The sequence below is a fragment of the Dysidea avara genome, chromosome 3, assembly GCF_963678975.1.
Source record: "Dysidea avara chromosome 3, odDysAvar1.4, whole genome shotgun sequence".
In the NCBI taxonomy this organism is placed as follows: domain Eukaryota; kingdom Metazoa; phylum Porifera; class Demospongiae; order Dictyoceratida; family Dysideidae; genus Dysidea; species Dysidea avara.
Window position 1 is genome coordinate 49752611 of NC_089274.1, and position 9426 is coordinate 49762036.

The following is a 9426-nucleotide window of genomic DNA, read 5'->3' on the forward strand; positions in this document are numbered from 1 at the left end:
CTAATTTCTAAGTTGGTTAGAGACCACGCCTTCAGATCTTCGTGTCTTAAAAATGTCGGCTTTGTCTCAGTTTTAGATCCTCATGATTGGTGTCTAGCCTGTACTTCATTGTTCATCATCAAACTGAGGTAAAACCTATTTGCTTGTGCACCATAATAACATAACTAGTAATGGGTTGTAATGTCACCAGATCAATTACAGCTGGTTGCTAAGTATCCAAGGGCGTGGTCTCTAACCAACTTAGAAGACCTCATTATCTCCCAAAGATCAAAACATTTTATCCATACCATTATCACCTAGTATTGGAGTGAACTGCTTCCAGTTTGTTGTATCAGCAGTCCGAGGGTAATATGGTACACTTTAGTCTGAAATTTACAGGCTGTAATGATATTAGAAGGGGCATTGTCTGTGAGAGTTTATGTGCATGGAAGCCCTCCCTCATTGACCTGATCTTTTGTGAGACCCTCACACCCTTCAGTATTATTACTAAGTGTGTATGTAGTGTCTGTCATTGTCACAGAGATGTCCACAAATTTTGTCACAGGTGGAGAAAGTGATAGCTGAAGCCGTCAGTCCGGATAATCTTTGTGAACTATACGAAGGATGGACCCCATGGGTCTAGTCTAGTAACAATAGTAGATTAACAAATGAGTTTGTTTTCCAACAATATCCTGAGCAGTATCCTAACACACAGCAAGTTCGCCCTTCCACCACCTCACTAGTATGGCTGCTACCATGGCAACAGAACTATTTGTGTGTGACTGCTCAATTGTAATTAATTATTAATATTATTATGTAATACAACCATGTTTAGTAGTCTGTTGCTAGGTAACACAGATAATAGAGTGTTCAGGTGAGCTATAATAGGAAAGCATTATAATGGTGATCATTAATTAGAGAAGTAACTTGCCTGATCTTGTAGATATCATTTTTGAACTAACACAGACTTGTAATATTTGAGCCAATCGGTCAACAGCCTTGTCCACACCCCGGTTACCAGCATGTTTCAATAGCAAATATGCCAACACTATCAGTTGATCACCAGATATACTGTAAGACTTGTTTGATTGGTGGTTACCAATAGCAACCAGTAGTTTATAGTGGAAGTCAGAATAGGTGTCCTCATAACTAGCATGTTCTATTGGACCAACAGTACTCCATTGTATTAACCCAGCCAATGGGGTTGCTTCTGGGTTTAAAGGGCGTGACCTTAAGAGGCGTAACTTGTGAGTATGGCCTTCACCATCAGTAAAAAGCTTGGGGCAGTCAGTCAACCACCTTAACACAGCACGTACTAATGTGATAGGTGGAAATGACTGGGCATCATTCATGGGATATTGGATAGTATATGCCAACAGCAGCCGATAGGCCAAATGAGGTGAAGCCTTACCAATCATCATGAATGGTTCATCAGCATGAGGTAATAACACACAGAAATCATGATACAACTTGTCAGCTATCTCTAGGGCTTCAGTGGGATGTAGCTAATGATAGGACTAGATCACACAAATTACAAAATGGATCACATGATCACCTTCATCCAGTTAGCTACACAATCCATCCCCGACCCATTAGCTGCAGTAACCATGAATGATGTCAACTGGTGTAGTCCTCTCATCTTATCATCGTCCTACAGGATGGACAGGTTCACACCTGTGCTATGACAACATTCACCTTCTCATCATTTTATTGTGCAACTACAAATAAATCACCCAAACATTCCATTATAATCAGTATAATATACCAGCAAACAATGTGAACCTGATGTAATGGTAGAACACTGGACAACTCTGACAATGACACATAAATAGCTTTAAGGTAGACAAGCAAAAACATGGCTAGAGTATGGCCAGGTGATGGCCTATCAACTAGTAAGAGCTGTAATAAACTAGTTCACTAGAAACATCTCCAATATCAACTACTCGATGTTCCATTAAGCTTGGTCTTTTTATCTGAGATGTGTACGTATACACTGTATAATAGAGCAGGGAGCATGTCTCATGATCTCTAAGGCCCAAGCCCTTCAACACATTGCTTTTTTTGGCTAATAAACAACCCCCTGGAACAATGTTTGATTGTGTGGTCAGGGCTATGGTAACTACCAGGAGCTTATGAGCCACCAAAGGCAGTGAAGGAGCATGAAACTTGCACTACCTGCCGGGTGCCACCAAAACCCAAATTCATTAGCAATTAGTTTCCATATAAGGAAAGCAAAATCTCATTAGTCGACGCTGTATACTAATTGTGCACGACACACGTAGAATTTATTCAAAAAACGTGACATAATTTGGATTGTGATGGAACCGAGTTTCATGTTCCTTTGCCGCCTCATAAGCTCCTGCAACTACAAACCCCCATCCCTAAATTTTAAGCAAAAGTTTGAATGAAAATCTCAACAATTGTGATATTGGCAGGTACAATAGCTGAGAACTGTACCTGAGAATATATCATAACCCAAGATCAAGAGTTCATAATATTTGAGGGGGGGGGCTCAAATATTGTGAACTATTGCTGAGATTGCTTCTGGTTCTGGTCATTCTCAGGTGTTTGAAAATGACCAGAAATGCTCTGATATTCTACCCTTTCACCCTCTTGAATACAGTGTAGTCATACCCTGTTGATGAAGCCATACAAGGTATCAAAGGTACACAACTTCACTTGAACATCATGCTGCTGTGAAAGGTGTTTCCTGATCACATCAAGTAGTTGTAGCTCATCAAATGGTGATGTCAACACCAACCCGTTCTTGCAGAACACAAATTGGTCAATAAGGGTTAGCAAGTCATCTCCGGTAACTTCACTAGATGCTAACATGGCAGCCTTCCATGCTAGGAAGTAGCGATCAGCCACACTCAACACCACCTCCACGGCCACAGGGTATGCGACCATTTGTAACTGCTCTCTGAGGTCTACAGCTTTAAATGATGTCACGTGCGCCTTACCTACACAACTAATATTATACACTGTAATACACTTATGGGACATTAACTGTCTTCGTGTGATGGGGCGGTATCATCCTTAATTCTCCTACTAGGAGTAACTCGCTGTTTAGTCCTGGTTGCCGCCTGCTGCTGTTGCCCCCACATTAATTACTTCTCTATATAGTGCACACCATCACAGGATGGACGACTCGATAGAGGCACTACTAGGTAAGCGACTATAACATGTGTGTGTCACGTGTCTACTGCACCCAAGACAAGGCCACCAATCCCAAGAACCGCTATGAGGACTGGGAGTTCATCATGGCCTTCTGTGACAAGGTCAACGCGTCACCTGAAGGGTTAGTACCACATAGTTTATTTTATGTAGAATAAAATATCTTGTGCTAGGCCTCAAGTAGCGCTGAAAATTATTCCTGCCAAGATGCAGAGTAAAGAAGAAAAGGTGGCATTACTGGCCCTCACGGTGAGAGGAACGCCCCCTAATGGATTGCAATAATTACTGTAGTCGTATAGTTACTAGAAGCGTGTGTTAAGAACTGTGGTAAGAGGTTCCATGAGGAGTTGGGCAAGTTTCGTTTTCTCAACGAAGTCATAAAGATGTTATCCCCTAAGTATCTTGGTAACGACATCACAATGGCTGTCAAGAAGAGGATGAGTGAACTATTATACAGCTGGAAGGTCGGGTTACCAGGGGAACCAAAGGTTAATGATGCTTACAACATGTTGAAGGAACAAGGATTGGTTTTTGATGAGTCAGCACCTAAAGACCCTGTGAGTGTATTGCACAAGTGGCTCTTTGAGGAGTCTTATGCAGCCATACCTGTAATATGTTTGACCTTGGAACAGTCATTCTTACTACTGGATTACGTGTGCATAATGTGTAGAGGTGTTCCTAGTACACAGGTACCATTAATATGAATATTCAACGCCAACAATCTGATCAGTACACCTTCAGTAATTAGGTTGTGTAGTCATCAACCTTTGTTTTGTTGAACAACAGAAGTCACACTTCTGCTGAGTCCTAATGTATTCCATTATGTTAACAGTAGGAAGACATCTCATAGTAATATTGTATGGGCTCAACCTCCTTCACACCAGCCACGGTATTAGGTAGGCAAATGCTTTCAACATATCAATAGATATGTATATACTCCAATTGGCTTTCAACACAATTCTACTGTTATTGAAAATGATTGGGGTCTAACTCTAGAAAACTACAGATCATCAACTAGTGTATGCCAATAATTTAGTCATACCGCAATATCAAGTTCAAGTTGGGTATACCGTGCCATTTATGAAATATGAACTCAGCAACTATTTTCTAGGATTATTTTGTGATTATTTTGTGATTATTTTACAAACCTCAAAAACTTTCTCAAAAAATATTAAAGTAGTTTGTTGTGTCAGTTTTAAAACATCACTTGAGAGACTTTTTATTTGTAGACATTTAAACAAAGGTCATCTACACTTGCAGATATACTAGTTCACATATCAGCTTATCTAACTACTTATCTGAATGTGTGCCCTGACTAGTGAAGTTTGACCATTACATACACACTTTGTATTGTGAAAAACAAGGTGTGTCATGACCATACCGACAAGGTGTGTCATGACCATACCGACAAGGTGTGTCATGACCATACCAACAAGGTGTGTCATGACCATACCCCTTAAATGTTACAGTTGGCTGCAGAGGAGGTTGGTCACGCGTCATAAACCTATGATGTAATATTACACAACATTGTTCAGGTGTTAAAGACTTGTTTAGCAGCTAGGAAAGCAGCGCATTGTACTGAGAAAGTTTGTAAGAGTGCTGGGACATTTCTGGTATGGATATAAATTCTGTCTTTTAGAATATTAAGAGGTGTGAAGGTTGGATTAGTTCAACTCTTTCTTTGAGATCACGAAATGAATGATGACGTGTGACCAACCTTAGTTGGCTGAGGCCATCTAATAAAGCAGTCACCCTAATACAACAGCCATGTTCTAATTTATTATAACATGGCAATGTCCACAGAGCTATGTTGTAATATCATCTCTTGTTTCACTACTTCAATTAATACATTTTATTGCACTAGTTATTTTAAGAATTTGTGCTTTAGAATCTACGGTATCTGTGGTAGTCAAAATATTGGACAGTATTAAAAACAAACACCACGGTTTGGCTAAAATATTGTCATAGTGCTACTAGAAAACAGCACGTTCATGTTTTCAGTTGACTAAATCCTTGACAAGTCCTTAGCTTGCAAATCTTCTCCTTGACAAACTACAAGTGACATGTTAGATCATGACCCACCTAATATCATGTCATGTCCACCTATAGACACTAGAGGCATCGGAAGACAAACCCAAAGTGGGGCTGGAGATGGACAGGAAGCAATCAGATGTTAGTAACATCATGTGACTGCTACTATGGTTACTGCCACCCTTACTACATATAGGTGTTGGGTCGGTTATTGAGGAGCAAAAACCCAGAGGACCTTAGAGCTGCTAACCGGCTCATCAAGGAGGCAGTGAAGAAGGATGACAGAAGGATGGACAAGCTGAAGAAGAAATTAGAAGAGCTGGACATGATACAGAACAACATCAAATTATTGAATGAACTGTTAGCCCATTACAAACCTGACAGTGGGGAAACTGAACGACAATTAATGAAGGTATTAGATTATAACAGTCAGTGTTGGGAGTAACGCATTACTTGTGTAACGCATTACGTAATATTATCACTTTTGTGGTAACTAAGTAATATAACGAAATACGCTATAAAAACAGGTAATATAACTCAAGTTACTTTACTTAGAAATGTAACACGTTACCTAAGTAATATAGTTACTGTAACAAATCTAATATTATATAATATTATTACTACAAGTAAGGAAGTTACTCATCTCGTTTGTAATCCACTGAGTAACGCCTAGAGTAAATAATAGAGAAGTCTATTATTTACTCTTGGTAATGCCTAGCCACAACAAAGTAATGAAGCCTACTGAATGAAGCTTATTCACCAGCTTCTTACTTATAACCAAGATTTGCACATTGTCCAACAACGCAATCATTCATTTACAATGTAGCACTAAAAGGCATTAATTTTTGGTGTTTATCAGTTTCGTTATTGTTCTGAACGTCATTTTCTAGTAAACTTTGTGTAAAGCTATCCCATCATATTTTATCATAATGTAATGATAGTACTTACCGTAAGAGCTCCTGACAAAAAAAAACCATTCATAGAGATCATGTGTTCTTACTGGGTTTCACTGAAGAGCTCAGGATCAGGGGTGAACTATAGGTTGTGTTCATTGCTGCAGTCAAGTAGACTCAATTATTACTCCATGTTGATACTCCTAGGAATTATATGATCAACTGGATAAACAGAAGACTAAACTGTTCAAAATGGCTAATAATGTTGGCAAGGCAGAAGAAGGAATGGCAGAGGTGTTGAAAACTAATGATGACCTCCTAAGAGTCATGGAACGATATAAGGTTACCATGGTGACAGTGGAAAGTACTGATAATGAGACAGTGAGTGGGTGTGGTCATGTTGTGGTTACCATGGTGATTACAGCAGGGTCTGCCCCCAGCAGCAGAGAATACAGCCAATGGGGAGACAGCTATACAGGACACGCCCTCTTTGGAGAGTACACTAATTGATTTAGCAGATCTTAACTTCACTACAACCACATCCACTGGAGGAGGTGGTCAGTCAATTGGCTCCTTTTTGGACACATTGCCCCCAGGTGGGTGTGGCTGCATCATGATGCTATCATATTACTATTTTTGTGCAGTTGCTGCCACGCCCACTGGAGTTTCTGCTACTAGTCAATCAAATGATCCGTTCAGTTTCCTTGGTAACTTGTCAGCTCCACCCACTACAACAGCAAACCAATCAAATGATCCATTTGGTTTTCTTGGTAATTTGTCAGCCCCACCCACTTCAATAACTAGCCAATCAAATGATCCATTTGGTATAACTACTACTACTCCAGCTCCACCCACATCAATGATCACCATACCACCACCTGTGAGCCATGTCCCTTCAATTCCTGCAGAAACTGATGTACTTCCTAACTTGAATGATATATTTGTTCCCTTGGAGACAATAACTCCAGGTAATTTGCAGCTCTAATATTGTTACAGTGATCAGGAGCCATACCCCTCTAGGTACAGCCACACCCCTTCAGATTGTGAGTAAAAATGGTGTGACTGTAACATTGCATTTTACTGAGGTAAGTTACTTGTGAATAGAGCTGTAATGAGTATTAACCATTATTTATTTGAATATGTTATTGAAATTCCTGACTGTTTGGCAGTGCTTAAAAGAGTAATTTAGCCTCCATCCTACCCTAATAGAACTTGTCCAATTGGTAGAGGTCTTACTGTGCCTTATAGCGGGAAGTTGTTGTGATTTAGCTAGTACAGAATTCTAGAATTTAGTATTAGGTGAAACACTTGGACACAGAAATGCTGTACCAAACTAACCTCTGTTATATACTAGTAACATATCCAAACAATAGTTGATTTAACTTTTGTATAGTAATATAAAGATTATTGTAACATTTACAGTGGGGCTATAAAGGACAGCCCTTTACCCAGGACCACTTTTGGTTTTTCTATTGTAGATCACTTTTCTAAATCACTATACCATGCATCATTTTGAGCCCCACCCACAGGTTTCACCAGCTCCCAACATCATGGTGATTGTCATATCAATTGTGTCTATGAGTGTCGCAGCAACTAGTAATGTCTTATTTCAAGCCGCTGTGCCTAAGGTGAGACAGCCCACATGATAGCTAATCTGATCACATGATTTCTTGTAGATGATGAGATTAAAGCTACAACCACCCACATCTAATGAGATGAAGCCATATTCACCTCTGGCCCCTCCACCGAACATTACACAAGTTATGCTACTGGCTAACCCAAATAAGGTGGTTTGTGCGTGTGTGTAGTGTTTTTGTGCGTGCGTGCGGAGTGTGTGTGAAGTGTAGTATAGCATATACAGTTGTGTAACATGTAATTATCACACACGCACTACACACGCACTCTAACACACTACACACGCACTATTACACACACTATTACACACACTACACACACACACTACACACGCACTACAACACACTACACACGCACTATTACACACACACACACGCACTACAACACACTACGCACACGCACACTACATGCAGTATATTAATTCACTATAGTTTCACATGACACCCAGCCAGAATGGACAAATTTCATAACAATGAAAAAATCGACCATTGCCCCTAGCAACCTAAATTTTACATTATTTGTAGGTGTCAATGTTTTAAGTCACCTCTCCAAGTTTTAAAAAGATAGCATGTATAAGTCATGAGATATGACATTTTGAAGTTGCAGTTTTTGCATACATTGTCAAAGAGAGGGGGGGAAACAGTTTCTTGGTAATCACACAAATCATCGGATTCAAGAATGCCATATCTTATGACCTATATATACTATCCATTTATAACTTGGAGAGATTATTGTTGACATTCACACCTACAAATTATGTACAATTGAGATATATGTACTTTTGAATTTTTGGTTTTTGCATATGTTGAAATACCTCATTTTTGTGATTGCCCAGAAGGGGCAACTGTGGCCCTCTCACATATATGTATGGGAAAGCCACAAATTTCAAAATGTCATATCTTATGACATATCCTTTCAAAATTTGGAGAAGTTACTTTAGGCGTTATCACCTAAAAAGAGAAATTCAGGTTGCTAGGGGCAACGGTTATTTCTATATACTATAAAGCCTTATTATGGAATTTGTCTATTAATGTAACCTTTGATGATTATCAAGCTGTTACATGAAAGCAATGTACGCCACTTCATTGTGTTTCAATATTATTTTTGTATACAACACTTAATGTATAAAGCACTCTAAACAGAACACACTGTATCATTGACATGACCTTGTGAAGAACACTTAGTTACTTGTAAGTCACCTTGATAACTAGAGTTGTCCAAAGGTGTCCAATTAGGGTCCCTTACCAGTCGTGGTGTTGTGATCACAGTTTGTTGTTATATGTTGCTGTAGGCGAAGGTGAGGTTACGCTATCGATTATCCTTCATACAAAATGAACAAGAATTGACTGAAATTGGAGAAGCGTCAGACTTTCCAAACTTTTAGGAGTATAATTTGTTTATATTGTAATTGTGTTTTGTACTATTAATGAAGCATCAACTGATCATGTGATGTGGAGTGACCTAATCTGTGGAGCTCTAGCTGATCTGGGCGGTCCAAACTACAAAAGTTTATTCCCTAAGCATTACTGATATTGGAAGGCTCCATCTCAATATCAACATGTGATGAGCATCATCACAGCAATTTTAAGAGTTCAGAAATGTCATTTATGATGTCATTATTCAACTATATTAACTGTGACAGCAATTTGGTTGATTAGAGCTCATCATGCACTCATCAATTTTACTCTCTTACTACATAATATGAAGTAGT

At 39.2% G+C, this 9426-nt stretch overlaps 3 protein-coding genes across 5 annotated transcripts in view; 2 read left to right on the plus strand and 1 right to left on the minus strand.

Annotated features, from left to right (window-relative positions):
* The window catches only part of LOC136251470 (serine/threonine-protein kinase SMG1-like), a 38697-nt gene extending 37893 nt beyond the window's left edge, over positions 1–804 (plus strand). The window contains exon 67 of the mRNA XM_066043921.1: positions 545–804. Coding sequence (XP_065899993.1) covers positions 545–622 — 78 coding nt within the window. The 3' untranslated portion in view covers positions 623–804. The remainder of the gene's footprint in view (positions 1–544) is intronic.
* On the minus strand, positions 751–3258 carry LOC136251487 (integrator complex subunit 15-like). Of its 2 annotated transcripts, none has more exons than XM_066043946.1 (5): positions 2990–3258; positions 2659–2942; positions 1535–1630; positions 911–1484; positions 751–858 (listed from the first exon to the last, which is right to left on the minus strand). In XM_066043946.1, exons 1-5 carry the CDS (start codon positions 3084–3086, stop codon positions 776–778), a joined length of 1134 nt encoding a protein of 377 aa, XP_065900018.1. In that variant the 5' UTR covers positions 3087–3258; the 3' UTR covers positions 751–775. The 2 variants fall into 2 exon arrangements, with proteins under 2 accessions (XP_065900018.1, XP_065900017.1); XM_066043945.1 differs by having other exon boundaries at positions 2614–2942; positions 2990–3256.
* LOC136251481 (ADP-ribosylation factor-binding protein GGA3-like) lies at positions 3005–9157 on the plus strand. 2 transcript variants are annotated; one of them, XM_066043937.1, is made up of 13 exons: positions 3005–3149; positions 3196–3280; positions 3330–3405; positions 3456–3713; positions 5266–5328; positions 5384–5599; positions 6288–6461; positions 6505–6676; positions 6725–7048; positions 7101–7165; positions 7610–7708; positions 7757–7867; positions 9007–9157. In XM_066043937.1, exons 1-13 carry the CDS (start codon positions 3122–3124, stop codon positions 9097–9099), a joined length of 1764 nt encoding a protein of 587 aa, XP_065900009.1. In that variant the 5' UTR covers positions 3005–3121; the 3' UTR covers positions 9100–9157. The 2 variants fall into 2 exon arrangements, with proteins under 2 accessions (XP_065900009.1, XP_065900010.1); XM_066043938.1 differs by having other exon boundaries at positions 6508–6676.
* The last annotated feature ends 269 nt before the right edge of the window (positions 9158–9426 follow it).

Coding starts and splice junctions, on each gene's coding strand:
- LOC136251481 (XM_066043937.1), top strand. CDS start 3,122: ATGGACGACTCGATAGAGGCACTACTAG. Junction 5,600..6,287: donor CTGAACGACAATTAATGAAG/GTATTAGATTAT, acceptor TGATACTCCTAG/GAATTATATGATCAACTGGA. Junction 6,677..6,724: donor TTTGGACACATTGCCCCCAG/GTGGGTGTGGCT, acceptor ATTTTTGTGCAG/TTGCTGCCACGCCCACTGGA.
- LOC136251487 (XM_066043945.1), bottom strand. CDS start 3,086: ATGTGGGGGCAACAGCAGCAGGCGGCAACCAGGACTAAACAGCGAGTT. Junction 1,631..2,613: donor TGTATGGCTTCATCAACAGG/GTATGACTACAC, acceptor TCCATCCTGTAG/GACGATGATAAGATGAGAGG. Junction 859..910: donor AATGATATCTACAAGATCAG/GCAAGTTACTTC, acceptor TTCCTATTATAG/CTCACCTGAACACTCTATTA.